The 16,038-nt window shown below is 41.7% G+C and overlaps 1 protein-coding gene across 2 annotated transcripts in view; it reads left to right on the top strand.

Annotated features, from left to right (window-relative positions):
• The first annotated feature begins 12,441 nt into the window (after positions 1–12,441).
• tpk1 (thiamin pyrophosphokinase 1) overlaps positions 12,442–16,038 on the top strand; it is a 66,380-nt gene continuing 62,783 nt past the window's right edge. Inside the window, exons 1-2 of one of the 2 annotated variants that reach the window (XM_070985986.1) lie at positions 12,442–12,498; positions 15,709–15,801. In XM_070985986.1, the coding sequence (XP_070842087.1) occupies positions 15,759–15,801 (43 nt within the window). In that variant the 5' untranslated portion in view covers positions 12,442–12,498; positions 15,709–15,758. Of the gene's footprint in view, positions 12,499–13,502; positions 13,543–15,708; positions 15,802–16,038 lie in introns of those variants that run through there. The other variant, XM_070985987.1, reaches the window with a different exon arrangement.

Here is a 16,038-nt window from a genome sequence, read left to right as displayed (position 1 = left end):
TAAAAAAATGCCTGTCAGGCACTCTGCTAAAGAACCCTTCTGTTGGCACATTGCACAATTGCTTTGGGTACTTGGGCTCATCATTTTGTGTGTGATCCCTACCAAGGACTTTGCTTCATCACCATTTTCTCATGCTGCTTCTTTTCAGTTAGCATCTTTATTACCCCTATCATGTATTTTCTTTAATTGATATTATATGTAGAAGAGGGCTCAGGAGAAAAAGCAATCCATATACTGTAAAAGCTGCTTTTTATTCACACGTCCTCAATAGCTATTGATTGAATGCTCTCCTGGTACAGAGCATTGTAATTCCTCAGCTGCTGGTGTGTCACCTCAGCAGTCAGTCAGTCAGCAACGCAGGCAAGCCTGTCAGTCAAGACGGCCGGTCGGCCAGCCAAGAAAGCCTCCTGCCTTCAAGCCATTCAGTCAGCAGCTCCAGCACCCAGCCAACCAACGGCCTGCCAGTCCCCCAGTCAGCCAGCCAACCAGTCAGGCAAGCATTTTGTTGCATCATTGTTTTCCTAATTAATATCATATACCAGCAACATAAACAGAAGCATCTGGTGTACCACCGGAGAGAAAACAAGTGTGTATGATGTTGTTCCAAACACCTTCAGGGCAAACTCATGAATCAAGTATTGAACTGTTATTCAACATATGGAAACAAGCGATTGCAACGCAGCATGCTGCACATTTAACCACTGAATTGTTTCATTTCCATCCAGATTTTTTAACAGGTAGGAGAAAAGAAAAAATACTAAACATAGCACAGCCTGACATATCCTACTAATGCCTCCAAAAAGAAAAGTTTGTGTATAAATCCTCACCCCGTCTTCGATTTCTGCAATAAACAAGAAAAAGGATTTGACACAGTCACTTCAGTCACAGCGGTAGCCACAGCAGAGGTTCTCTCATCCGAGCGGCGAGAGAGGAATGAAACATGACGCTTAATAGGGGGTCGAGAGATCATTTTAGAGAAAAATAAATGAAAAGCTAAATGCAACAAAAAAGGTTTTTTGAGCAAAAAAATACAAAATCCACAGATACAACATCACCCTGAAGCATAGCAGGTCAAATCAGAGGGCTTTGGGGGATTTAATGCCTTGCTCAAGGACGCTCAGACAAGGGAAATGCGACCCAGGGGGGACCCGTTCCAAGATGGCCTCCGTTCTTAGACAGAAAAATCCACAAATTATTCCCAGTGCATCACAGCTTCTTAACAGCCAAGCATTATTTTCTTTCCAGCTTCAAGAAGATATTTCTTACTGTATGTAAACATGTAGTAAAGTAGGTCTAATTGGTGGTAAGCAGCTCAGAATATGCTTCCAGTAACAGGAGGTGAAAGGAAAAAAAAACAGAATGGCATAAATAAATTGCTCATTATATCCGTAATCCTTCAAAATACAGGAAGAAAAAGTCATGATTAAAGGAGTAATTTGCCAGTTTGGCTTTAGATGCTCTGCTAGATGGATTCTGTCACCTTTAAACACAGCCAGGCTCGCTCTCTCTCCCCATTTTTGTGTTAAACTAGCAGCTGCTAGTTTATCTTAAAGACGTGAGAGTGGTATCGATCTTCTCATCTCAACTATTCCTTTAACATTTAAACAACTTAGTCTAACACTGCAAGTTTTATGTTAATAATTCACTGTTTTCAATCAAATTTTCACACATTTATCAAATATTCAGAATAAACACCAATAGATGTATTGCACTGCTTCTCAACTATCCTCTGCTGGAGATATCATGCAATCCAAAGACTACTGGCCGGCAAAATAGCAGAAAATACAATACTGACCCAGTTCAAAGGCACGTTTCACTGAATTCTTCAGCTGTGTTACAAGAACATTTTCAGATTGAAGGGAAATTAGATTTTTTTTCTTTCAATGCAGTTCATATGAAAAGATCAGAATATAACACCTGACCCTGAGGTATTATTCCACGAAAATGCGCTCTGTACCAGAGAAACAGAGCTTGTGGGTGAGAAAGTGTAATGTGAGAGCCTAAGAAGCGGAGTGAATGTGCCTGTAAAGTGTGTGTTTTTGCATTTGTGAGGAGGTAAAAAAGCAGACGAGAGAGAACAAGATGGAGAGCAGAGACTGTGTGTGGTATGTTGTATTGGGGGATAAAAGCAATGCCCCAAGAGACTGCAGAGCAGAGTACCACACACACACACACACACACACACATACACACACACACACACTCTCCAGGAAGATTGCTTGTAGGTTAAATCTAGCCCAAACAGCAGCTTTTGCAGGGTAATCTATTCTACTCTGTGTCTGACAAAAGAAATCTTTTTTACTTCCCTCCTTCCTTTCCTTTCTTTGTTCCTTCCTCTCTTAATTTCTTTTTTCCTTCCTGCCTGGTAGTTCCTTCCCTGCTCTTCATCCCATCTGACTCTTGGCTTTCTAAGATGCCCTGTATTCTAAAATCTCATTAAAAACAAAAACGAAACATTCAGAGCATAGAGGAAGAGAAGAATGTGAAATGTGCCTAGCCCGTCAGAGAATTTATTATCTATTTTTCCTCCTTTCTATTGACACAAACGCTGCATGCTGTCATAATCGTGGGCTCCTTACCTGCTGCCTTTCTCCCTCATCTGCTCACCTGCTCAGCCAGCACTCTTCACTGTTCAACCACGCCCACCTGCTCAATCACCTGACGCACACCTGGGACTCGTCACCAATCAGTGCAATACATAAGCAGCGCTCTGCCACTCACTCCCTGCCAGACTGTTCTTCACCTTCATGCATTGTGCTTTGGATTTATGTCTCTGACTGCGCTTCTAGCCTTGCCCCTTTTGGGTTCAAGGTTCAGTGGAACTGTTCGCTGTTCGCCAAACATTTCCTGGATCTGCTGTTACCTCAAAATGGAGCACCAAGTTTGCCTCAGCTCAGCTCAGCTCAGCTCAGCTCAGCTCAGAGATTCCGGGTTCTAATGTGTATATCACACACAATTTCAAGTGATAAATATAGCAAGTGTAAATGGGGAAAAAGGCACCAGTTTTCCTCTTTTCCTAACCCTAACCAAGAGGTTTTTGTGCCTAAACCAAACTAGACCTTAACCACAGCACCATTACTACATAAATCGGAAAACTGAAATGTACAGAAACATGAAGTTTGAATGTAAAGTTTCAACATATCTGTGTTTGCTGAAAATGTTCAATGCCTAAAAGTGGACAACAATGCTATATTGATTTTGTTTTGCCTTGTCATCTCCAGAGAGCGACAATGCGATGCAAAGGGCAGATCACCTACAGTCACACCAGAATCAAAGGTTTTTTCTCCTTTGCACTGCTGCTGTTTCCTGACTGATGTTCCTCTTAATGCTTTTATTTGACATGGACCTCAACCAGAGCCAGAAACAAATTACACCAAACCAAAAGCAAATGTGAATTACTTTCCCGACTGATGGAGACAAGCAACTCTCAAGGTGAGCATACACATTGAATAAACATCACAAACACGTTTCCTAAACCCAAATAATCCTCTGCGCTTTATAATGATGTCATCACTGAGCGCTGACTTAATCCAGAGCTCCCATTCATGAAGGGAAAGAAGTCTTAATATCCTTCTTAAACAAGAGCAGATTTAAGATTGAGGAGCGTGTTGGTGAGTGTGCAGGCAGCTGTTTTGTTCCATTGACTGGATGTTTGTTTTAGAAAAGGTGCATCTTCAACAGATTATATTGGTTAATTCAACAGGGGCAGCGTATACAGAGTATTCAAGAGACTGTTTTTCATCTGTAGTTCCTTACAGATGTCACAGAGCCACCTTAAAAATAGCACATAGATTGAAATTAGGATGGAAATTGGGATGATTTATAAGCATGGACAACAATAATGGCCAGGTGAGAAATCTAAATAAAATCTAAATAAAATTTAAAATTCCTTTATGTGGATGTTGGGCAATTAATTGAGAGAGAACAAGGAAATGTATGTATGTAATAGTATAGTTTTGTTATTGTGCATTTGTGTGAGTGACTAAGACAGAGATTCACACAGTTATTGAGCGCTTTCTGTGTGTTGATGTCTGATGAAAGGCAATTTCACTTTACTGATCAGTACATAAAAAGAAAACAAAACCAGCTATTCATTGTCTGCATCAAGTACCTCATTCTGACAACAACAGACTTCAGGCACAAAAAGTGTCTCTCTCTCGCTCTTGGCTTCTTTCTCTGACACTCTTTTTTTATATAGCCTTGAAGCCACTTCTAATATATTATTGATATATTTTTTTTAGGCCGAGTTCGAGTTTAGGTAAACAGAAATTTGGAGGGGATGCAGATTTATGGCTCACATTCAAACCCATGTAATCACAGGCACCTCCTAAACTTAGCGAAAAAAGTCTCCAACTCATGCCTCGCTGAGTTTAAAACTCAATCTGTGTGAGCGCAGACTGATCGAAGATTTAAGCCGTGGCCTTGGGACATATTTTATGAAGAGCAAAGTTATTACATTGCTGTTCTGTCACAAGTTCTGAGAGGATTTCACAGGTTCTTTCCCTCTTTACCCTGATACTTTTTCCACGTAAATTTGGGCAGCGCTAACCGGAAGATTAGAGACCTGAGCTCGGGACCAGAAGATTACCAGTTCGAATCCCTGGACGAGCTGTGAAAATGTGGACAGGGAAAGAGGAGAAGCATTTCTTTATCCTACGTGAAAAGTGTCATTTAAAGAGTGGCTTTGGGCAAGGCACTTGACCCTCATCTTCTCCACCCTGAGTTCCAGTAGTAACAGTCTGTTCTGTATTTGGACTTAGCAGCTTCTTGGTATGACCGGATAGAAAGTGTGAGTGTGCAGCAAGGAGTATACTCTGAGAAAAACTTCTATCAGTTAATAAAAGCCTTCAAAAAGTAGGATTTTCTGAATTTTTGGCTAACAGTCTCGCTGACATCTGTCCGTCCCATGTTCTGAAATATAGTCCAAACCTGGAGCCATTTGAAAATCTTTCAATTACTTTTACTTAAGGCTTCCCGGAGAGCAACGGTGACTGAGGATTTGGATTTAGGGAAATCAAAACGGTAGTGTTACACCACAGAAAGTCAGTTTCCCTTCCCTGAAGGAACCATGCTAATTGAATCAGAACAATGTAACCCAGATCCAAACCAGAAAAAGGTACAAATGTGACAGTGAAGAAAGCAGAGTCCCAGCAGGCTGATCTCCATAACACAGTGGAAAAAAGGCTGATGGGTCAAGTCCATTTTCTCATCAGGTTTGAATGTCATGAAAAACACAATAGATAAAAGTCAGACTCCTCCTCATGCTGCCTCTCTTTTCTCTTGTTTTCTTGATGGTAAAAAGTAAGCATAGTCAAGTCTTCACCCTAAAATTTACCAGCTTTCATTATGGGGGCTTGCATTTTGTCACCATAAGGAAGGCAAGTCCCCACAATGTGACTGTTAGTCCCCACAACATGAGTAATCCACCCACCACACACTCATATAACCCCAGAAAACCCCTCTCCGAACCATACAGCACTACATTCAGTGTGACTGAGAAAAGAAAAATAAGCATCTTTTGTGTTCTCTTCACCGATGAGAGAGAGCAGAGAAGGTAAGACAAACATGGGCATCACAAATAGCCCTCCCTGGAGGCCATCTGCGCTGCGAGAGGAGAGTTGCTGTCACAGTTTTGTTTGATTCGTGCAATTGAATTGCTGCACGAGCCAACGTAACCCACTCCTGCAACCCAATTACACATCACTCAGGCTTCGTAGGAGCTAAGGAATTTAGTGTAACAATCATAAACTGACAGGCGACATCAAGTCAACTTTAGTGTGCCTACGAGCACCACAATTATGGCTGGCTTTGTTCTGAGTGAAATGACTGACAAAATAGTTATTGAGTTAGTGATCACTTTAAATGACTGCTGAGTTTCTCCCACAGTCAGTAACAAACTCAGCTCTCAAGGCACACTTATTATGTTGACACGTGCCAGCAGCCAACTGCACCATCCCACTAGAAGCCAGATTGTATGGGTTTCCTTGATTCCTTGTTTCCTAGCAACTTTAATCTCATAGGCAAAATAAGATGACCACAACATGTGGGTTGCACGCTCACCAATTCAGAAGAGCAGCGGCACTCCTGTTGGACTGGGAAACGCTTGGAAATAATAGAAGAGGTCGCTATGATCAGTTACATTTTATTTCATTGGACTATAGTAATTTCATTCTTTGCTGATAGTATTTATCATCTTTCTGGACTTTCTGGAAGTCTTAGTTAAGAAACAAAGTGTAAGAGGTTGAATTTGGCTGAGGTCATTTTAGATTGTCAGGATCCACAAGCGAAGGTGAAGGAAATCGAACAGAGAGAGAAAAGACAAAATATTAGAGCAGCGGGGGTCCTGCAACTAGTTCCTCAGAGGAATGGCGGTGGAGAGTCAGAAGACACTTCATTCATTAAACTGATTGATTCATTGTCAGAGTTTCTGTTGGTCTGTGTGTTTGGACAACACAGGACCCGAGAGACTGGGCAGGCGGAGGAGAGAAAGATCAATGGTGTTTTAAAGGAAGAATGAAGCTGGAAAGGAGAAAGAGAGAGCAGCAGAGAAAATGAGATAGATTGAGCTGTGTGTGTGTGTGTGTGTGTGTGTGTGTGTGTGTGTGTGTGTGTGATGTGGTGGGGGCATATAGAGACATAAACTGATGGCTTTTAATGAACTACACCTGAAGAAGACAGTGAAACGAGTAAACTCTGAAACAACTCAACAGCTCAAACAGAAGTTGTGTCTCATACCTCTTCCGCTTATTGCTTAGCAATTTTCGTGTTACGAGATGAAATTATTGTTTTTATTATATTTATTTCTTTGCTTGATTCTGATTTTTTAGTCAGCCACAACATCGTCTTGTGTAGATTAAAATGAAAGCATCAATAGTCATAACTAGTCATAAATATCATTACGCTGTCACATCAGAGGGAAACGTCTCGATAGCATACTGATGTTATGTTGTTTGAGTCCAGTATTGAAAATATATTTGATGTATCTGATTTTTATTTCCACTTCTAACTCAATCTGTTACACACACACACACACACACACACACACACACACACACACACACACACACACACACACACACACACACACACACACACACACAGCCTGTATCTCTCTGACACACACAAACAAAGACGAGACACACTGGTCTTTGTACATAAAGAACACATATGCCTGATGCCGCCTACCCAAAGTTTTCTCCTCACACTGAGCGCTGAGCCAGTTAAAACACATGTGGCCTGCAGGCAATGAAGCTACACTGTGAAACTATGCAGCACTTTTTTGGGGATTTGGCTAAAAATTACAGCCATCTGCAGGTTTCTTGACCTCTAAAGGGGTGCGGGCGCCCTCCTGCCACTGGTGGTCTTGGCAAGCTGTTCGAGTTTTGACAGAGGTTCAAATATTCACAAGATTTTCAGCTACGGAAATAAAACTTGAATATTCAGACAGCATAACATGGCAATAGATATTTTAGTCTGGAACTGTTTGGTCGCACGACGTTGTGCGGCAGTGTATTTAACAGCGGTGCTCTTACAGGTTGTCATGTCAACATCTAATGAACATCAAAGTGTTGACTGGGCTGTCTTCCTGACCTTATCACATGCTGTGTACAAGCCCTCTCTCTGTATCTGTCTAAAATAACCCATGCACACAGCATCGAAAGTTTGCCTCCATTTCCCTGCCAAACCCCAGTTTCTGCTGGTACCACAGGGAGCTCCGAAATCTCCTCCCCTGTGGCATCACCAGACACCATCTGCATCATCCCTCACAGCGCCTGGCAGGGCCCACAGCAGCTCCCCCATGAACCCCTCCAGCAGTTTCCGGGAGGTCAGTCGAGTCCAGCTCTTTTTTTTTTCCTCTAAAAAACCCCCACCCCACCGGTGGCAGGGGTTGTGCTGTGTTCTTCCTTACTGAAGTGGGGAAATACATGACAGGCTTCTACCACAACCCTATGCATATACTTTAAACCCTCTATTACAGCTTCCGCTAATGTACACCTCAGCAGGTGCCAGGCCCTCAGCGCAGATTAATAAGCCATAGTGCTCATTTTGTGCTTGATGTGGGAGAAAATGACTAAGCTGCCTGCCCTGCTCCTCTCTAAAGAGCACATCCCTTGGCCTCCTCGACAGAGTTTGTGCTGCTGGAACGGCGCCACCCCACACTCAAGGTCGGTCTTTATCCCTGCTTCTGGACAGGCAGGTGAGGGACACCAGCCCTTAGGCAATGATATCATGACCAAAGAGAAATCCACCAGTTTCCCCTGGATATATGACAGGAAGCCTCTGGGGGGATTAAATACAGCAAGGTAATGCCACAGGGAAAAAGCTGCCAAGTTGTTGATAGTCAGCACACTGCCCATGTATTGGAGTTAAAAGAGCGGCCACCTCCACTTCGGCATTCTGGATCCAATCACATGTAATATGCCTTTCTTGTTCTTAGTGGCCTATTCCTCAGAGCTGAGGTATACCTAGAGTAATTTAAGCCCTGTCTCTTTCCTCTTAGGGCTATTTGTTAGCTGTGAGAGAGAATTCCCCTTCCGAGCAGCATATTTCACTATGTTGTTTTTTTATCCTAGTTGACCATGACAGGACTCTCCACCTAAAAAACAACTGAAAAAGAGGCTATCCTCCATTGCCCTTGTGTCTCGTTCATTCCTAACTAAAATGGGTCATCATCATTGGCAGATAAAAAAGAAAAATGGCCTACTTAGCCCTAATTCAGCTGCACATACCCCCTGCAAACAGTAGCCAGTGTGGGCAGTTGATCCCAAACAGAGCAGAGCTGTAAGATCCCTCGAGTAGCCTACAGCTGGCTTCTTTGAGCCGCTATCCGCCTTTATCAAACAGAAAACGGGAAAAAAAAAAAATCATCATAAGTGAAATAAAATGTTGCGCAAATACAAAACCCAAGAGCGTGATAGAAAAGAGCAGACAGGCACGATGAGGTGAAGTAAAGCTGAAAGCAAAAGAGGAGACAAAAGGGAGCGGGCAGAGGGAAAAAGGCGAGACAGATAAAAAGGAATAACGGAGAGATAAAGAGGGAGTGCATTAGTGAGGAAGAAAGAACAGGTGAAAGAGAAATGACAGAAAGGAGTTAAGGTAATGATAGGGAGTATTAAAAGTAGAGAGAGTATATAAAGGGGAGAGAGAGACTGAATTTGCATGTCAGTTAGTGTCTCCCTTTTTTTGTTTTATTATCTGTCACAGTAACAGGTGTACTCTGCCGGGGTGAGCGGGGTAATAATGTGACCCGTGTATCCGCTGATAGGAGATATTAAATTGAACTCAAGACAAACACACTCACTTCACCGCGATATGACCTTGAGGAGGAAATGAAATAAAAATGGCCACGGCAATAGTTCTAACTAGAAGCTTCTCTGTGAGCAGGTGGTAATTTAAAAAGAAACGAGGGGGCCGCGGCTTAAGCGACTAACATTGGTGTTTGTGATTTAGCATTACCTCGTCGTTTCTTGCAGGTGAGAAATTTGCAACGGCCCCCCTGGTTCTGATGTGCCAAATCATGAGGGTAATTAACTGCACAAGATAGATAGCCAAAACCTAGAGACCAACCACAATGCTTTTGCAAGGAGATAATTAAAAAGCGATTGGCAAGAGATTTTGATACACCTCTATTATTACCTCGCACAGTAGAGAGAAAGACAGCAAATGAATAACTGGCAGAGGTTCATTTTTTTTTGGGAATGGAGTTTTTTCTGTTGTTCAACCATCTGCCAGCTGTGAGAATGTTCCTGCTGCGCGTTAAATGCGACTCACTTGTCTCTTTATTTTGATTGAGGGACTTTTCAACACGAGTCAATCTTGTACAGAAATCATGCCGAGATGTGGAAAACAGAGGAATATTATCCGATATTGTTGAAATTATTTCAGCCTCTTAACGCTAGGTTTACCACTTTTTTCCCCCTCAAAGGAATAGTTAGGGATTTGGGGGAATATTGTTATTTGCTTGCAGACAGTTACATGATACACTCATATCTGTACGGTAAATATGAATCTAAAGCTAGGAGATGGTTTGCTTAGCTAAGCATAAAGACCGGTAACGGCTAGACAGGCTCTGTCAGAGGGTGGAAAGAGCAAACAAAAAAGAAAAGAGAAGAAAAATACTTTTACAGATTAAACAAACAGGATATAATTGGTGATTTAGTGAGCTTTAGAGGTGCTGGCAGAAGGATTTTGTGACCTTCGTACAGAGCGAAGTTAGCTGTTTTCCTCCATTTCCACTAGCAATGCTAAGCTAAGCTAGCTGGCTGTAGCCTCTTATGTAGCAGACAGTTATGCCATCAATCTTCTCATATAACTCAACCAGAAAGCCTATAAGCTTATATTTCCCAAAATGTCAAACTATTCCTTTAAGTAACTGTACAGATAGACTGACTCCTTTCATCCTTTGCATCCTTTCATACACAATTCCTCAAAACTCAGTCTGATCTGTTTTGAATAAACTTTGGGATCTCTCATTTCTGCAGGTTTGGATAATGTTTGACTACGCCGTAGTCTGCACAAGCAGAATTTTTAATGACTAATGTTTAAAAGGTTATATATTCCGCATGTTCATCAAACTCCTGTGTAATGGTAAGGCTATGCTGTGAACCTCCTTACCTCCTTACTGCCAGAAGAACGTGGCTGCATTGTAATCTTTACCTAGACTCCACCGCTGACCCACTTTTCCTTTCTAACCTATGACCTTACCTGAATAATCAAGAAAAAATAGGGGGGATTCCAAACAGAAGACGTGAGGAGAACAGAGCTGGATCCATAAAATAATGGGAGAGTAAAAGACAAGACAAATGTTGTAAAAAAAATAAAAAATAAAAAAAAGAGAGAGAGAGAAAGAGAGAGAGAAATACTGCAAAAAGGGGAAGAAAGGAAAGGGTAAATGTTAGAAAGATTGATGGACAAGGAAAGGTGAGCTAGTCATATAGATGCAGCGAGAAGAGGGAGATCTGATCAAACATTCAGGTGGTGTGGCCTTGTAAAAAAAAACCCTGCCAATGAAGAATGCACTCAGCCTGGAATTTATTCATAGATGTATTTATAATGCATGCCCACAGAAGGAATGACTTCCCATGCAGCATAGCATGCGCTGGTGTGTTTGTGCGTGTGAAGCCTATGCATGCCTGTGTGAAACTGCGTGCTGAGTGTGTGTAGGATTTCCTCCTGTGTGCAGTCTGTCTGAGAGACAGGAAGAGTGCTGATTGATGAGAGAGCGTTTGTTTTAACGAGCCTCCAGAGTGGATTCACCTTGAGACAGATTTGGTTTCTCACTTTACACCGCTTCTACTGCTGTCTGGAGATATCTGAGGCACACACCATCAGTCTGCTGCTTGTATATGTGTGAGTGTGTGCGCTCGTGATGTTTGTTTATCTGTGTTTGTATGTGAGTTTTCCAATGTGGCTGCATTTTTGGTCTGTCTGTGTGAGTTAGTGTGGATTACCCATAAAAAAGTAGTTTAATCTCCTTACCTGTCTTTTTTCAGTCTATGTCAATGACATTTCTTTCATTCATGTCCTCACTATCGTATTAATTAATCTTTGAATGAATGAATTAATGAATGCATTTATTAATTTAATTATGGCTCCAGAGTGTGAATGATTAGCAGCACTCACAGTCCATCACTGTATTCATTAAACATACAGAAACAAATTAGATTAGAAACTGTTAAAAGAATCCCTCCAATTAAGTGATCACTTCAGCTTAAGTGAGTCAGTTTGATTTTCTAGATTTGATAGAATCTGACCTATACATCAGGGTGGCAGAGATAGTTGTGAAGATCCTGGTTGGTCCACCTTGCTGTACCTTATTTAAGCTAGACACTAAGACCTGGTGGATCACCATGTGGCAGAGGGATCAATGAAGCATCTAATTGTCCGACTGTTAATGCTCCATTAAGCTAAATTAGAACAACACTGAAATAATCTTCTTCAATAAAATCCTCATCATGTGTGGGTCAGTGGTGTTAATGTAGATCTCTTCTTGACATTTTATAAGGATTTTGATGTTCACATGTACCCCTAAATATAACCACAACACACCTAAAGATCCTTATATTTATGCCATGCGTGCGTTTTCCTCCCTTTATTGGGAGATATTTAGTTGTTGTTTTGTTGATTTGACTTTAAATTGGACATCTGTTCAGTAACCATGTTGTAATGGGGCACATAATGATGGTTATAGTGAGGAGTGAAAACAGTGACTGGAATAGTCACTGTCTTATCAGAATAATTTCCCCTGAATTAACCTTGGAGTGAAATTAAACTATTTCTCAATTTGCTGGAGAACCCAAGAGTCTCCTTCAAATAAAAACCTCTGGGGCTGCCTTTGAGAACAATGCTTTACAGCGCCGTACAAAGAAAGCGCTTTCCCACTTTTGGCCTCTAGGTGTCCCCATAACAAATTCCAGCCACTCTTCCATCCTGCTGCCGCGAGCTCCCTGCGCTCTCGTTGACTGTTTACAGTTTCAATGGCGGAAGTCGTTTCATACTGTAAGTTTTAATTGAATATTTACCAAGCGTGGCAATGACAGCTTTAACGGATTAAGTCCGTTTGTTGGTAGCGAAACGTAGTGTCGGCACGTGTGTTGTTTCCGTGAAGATATTGCGGTTTTATCTGAGAACAACGGGAAGCGTGGTTCATGTGCTCCACTTCCTCATTGTACATTAGCTGCCTTCAAGTGCAGCTGAATGAAAAGCCGCGAGTAACGATGTCAAAGTCCAGTTCCCAAAGGCAGTGTTGCCTAATATGTACCACGAAAAGCTCAACAGGGTCGGTTTCTGTTAAAGAAGCTTATAGCTCAATTGTTAAGCGATGTTGTTGTTGAAGCACCACGAGCTGCTGCTTTCAGCACACTAATGCATTAACACAGCTCAAAGTGTGGTCGACTGGATGAACCCTAGAGGCAAAACACCAGTGGTTTATTGATTTGGGCTGTTGTTGCTGCAGTGAAGCAGGGATTTCTATATAATTAATCAGATTTAAAGTCTGCCTTTTTTACTTTTAATACTTTAGAATACTTTGCATAAGCAGGATGTGGCAGCACTATTGATACCCATGCCAGCAAATGTTAGTTATCTACTGCTTTTATTAAAATAAAATGGCAAGAAGTATGACAATAAATTCTTAATACATAATAAATGCTATTTACCAATTCACAAGTGTCTGACTGGATTTACAATGTGTGGTTGTGAACACCTCTAATTATTATTATTATTTTTTTTATCAGGCTTATGGAAAGGTGCCTCTATGTTCAGAAGAGAGATGTGGGCAATATAAGGGTGGCATGATTCCACGTTACGGCAGTCAGATTAACAGTCCAATGTACTCAAGTTGATAATTGACGAAGTCCTGCTTTTTAACTTGCAGAAGAAATATACTTTGCTGGGCTGTGTGCATGTGAGTAGGGAGGGAGGAAGGATCATCACTGAGGGGAGGCACAGTATAAGGAGGCTCTTAAAAGTTCAGCTGAGTTTGAGGTATTATTGTGACCAACCAGTGTCTGCACAGCGCTTTCTGCTAGCTGGATTATAAAGGTGAGCAAGGGCAGTGTTGGCAAGGTGCATAATGTTAACTTTAAGTATTTGCTGTTCATGTATATTTTAAAGTGGCAGACAGAATATGCCGTCGGTTTTGTCCTGTTAAATTTACTCAGAAACATTTACAAGAAGGCTTTTTCTTAAATGTAAAAAGCTTGTTTAAAGATCCTTTCAGATATCATTTCATGTGCCAGCTTTGAATTTTGAGTTTACTGTGAAATTAGAATGCAGAAAATGATACAAGTTGTTGTGTGTTTATTTTAAGTGCGACAACCAATCCACTTTTTTTCAGTTCCGACTCCAATACCTGAATTTGGATATCTGCCAATGCCAACTATTAAATTAATAATGTGTGTGCCTCGCTGTGTGGAATAGACTGGGATCATTGTTTTATGTTTAAGGCAAGGATCAGGCTTGACTGACATATTGCTTCCTTAACTTGGTGACAAAGTACATATGTGTGCGTGTGCGTGTGTGTGTGTATTGATGCATCCCTAGTGTGTTACAGAATATTCACACTCACTGCACTTTGTTACTGTTTGATCTAAGTTATTCGTAACACAGACTGAAACTTGGAGCCAGTCATAACGCAGTGAATCATCACCTGATCGATTCCTGCTCACTTAGAAGAACTTTTAAGGCTGCATTTGATTATTTTCAGTACAGAAAAATCTGCCAGTCATTTTCTTGATTAATTGATTGAATTATTATTCTTGATAAAATACAGCAAAACATTCCATTGCCATTTCTCAGAGGTCAGAGTGTTATTTCAAATTGCTTGTTGTGTCCAGACCCCATAAATATTGAATTTACCATCAAGATGCAGATCTCTGTGCAGCAGCTCTGTTTCTCCATCCGACAAGTGCCCTCGGGGGGTACTTCATCACCAGAGGGCAGCGGTGGAGTTCCTGTCCCTCTGACTGATCTCCATTCCCTGCCTGACCTTGGTCCCTCTGGCCAGGGGATTGCCACCGCTGCAATACAGAAATTTTGACAGCAGGCAATTCTGTCGTTAGGTATTTAACTCTCCCGGGTATTATCACCTTCTGTCCCTCCAGTGGTAACCTAATTGAGTTCATTCCAACTCTCTCTGACCTGCATCCCACTGTCAAAGTTGTTCAAACACACATGGGAACGAATGATGTTATGGCTAGAAATTCTAGCAAATTCCAGGCAGACCTTGAGCACCTGTGCCGCTCAGTTGAAAGTCTGGGGAAATGTCGTCTTTTGTCTGGCCCTCTTCCAGCTTTCTCCAGCAGCTCTGAACTTCTTAGTCAACTCTTCAGTCTCCTCCACCGGTTGAAAAACTTCTGTTTGGCAGCAGTCTATGACTTCATCTCAGAGTTTGATTGCTTTCGGATTAATTCAAGCCTGTACAGAGCAGATGGTGTGCACCCTAGCAGAAAGGGAACAAAGCAGCTGATGACTAATTTTATCCACTTTATAGCTTTTAACTTGTCTGCGTCGAGTCTTTCCATGGTGCATATCAGAACCTCTGTGTCTCCCTCCGTCATAGTCTGCTGCTGTCTGCTCAGCAACATGGTTTATAAAAAACTTTAACCATCCTAATGTTCACCCACGCGGCGAGACGTTCAGACTTCTTATTCTAGGTGATATGAAGACTGACCGGTGAACTAATGCTTCTGATAATTAAAAAAAAACCTGTGCTGGCTCTCCATGTTTTTTCCAATGTATTAGTCCAATTGCCCAATCCTACTAGCTAATCAAATTAATTGATGAATTGCTTCATCTCTGATTATTATGATGATTGCTTACTGCTTTTTGCTCAGTAATATAATTGTAAAGTTTTTCATTTCTGTTTCCATATATTTAATAGACCAAATGATTCATAAAGAAAATAATTGCACATTAATCAGTGGTGAAAATAATTTTTAGTCGCAGAGTGTCAATAGTGTGTCTTGAGTCAGTGATCTAACTTTTGCTGTCATTGTGGTCGTGTGTGCGTGTTTGAGTTTGTATTCAGTCTGCTTGTTTCAGGGGTAATAACAAGCCCAGAGGAAGGCCGGTGATGAACCTGGATTAGAGTCGAGATGGAAAATGAAATGACTTCCTTTGATTGGTTTAAAACAACAGAACAAACAGGGAAAAAAAAAAAGATAAAAGCGAGAAGAGCAGCAACAGTGTCTGTCCTCCTCTCCTCAGTTCCAGGTGAGTCGACTGATTGAAGACGGGGGCTCCTGCGGATCTTACCCATGGATGAAGAGTTGACACCTTTGGACTGCCTGCTGCCCTCAGGTACTGCCTTTCAAACACGCACTCCCTTGACGCAAACATGCACGCAATCAATCAAATATGCCGGTCCGTGCACAGGCTCATATGGCATGTTTACCCACATGTGTGCGGGACGCCCGAACAGAGACGATCCGTATGGGTCTGATCAAGACGCACACTCACATCTCTGTCACACTTGTCTTCCCCTCTGTGCTTCTCCCCCTCGCTCTGACAAACACAAGCAGTCTCGGGGGAGTTAAA

Source organism: Chaetodon trifascialis, chromosome 18 (assembly GCF_039877785.1).
Source record: "Chaetodon trifascialis isolate fChaTrf1 chromosome 18, fChaTrf1.hap1, whole genome shotgun sequence".
Classification (NCBI taxonomy): Eukaryota; Metazoa; Chordata; class Actinopteri; order Chaetodontiformes; family Chaetodontidae; genus Chaetodon; species Chaetodon trifascialis.
This window is presented reverse-complemented; position numbering and strand designations above follow the sequence as displayed.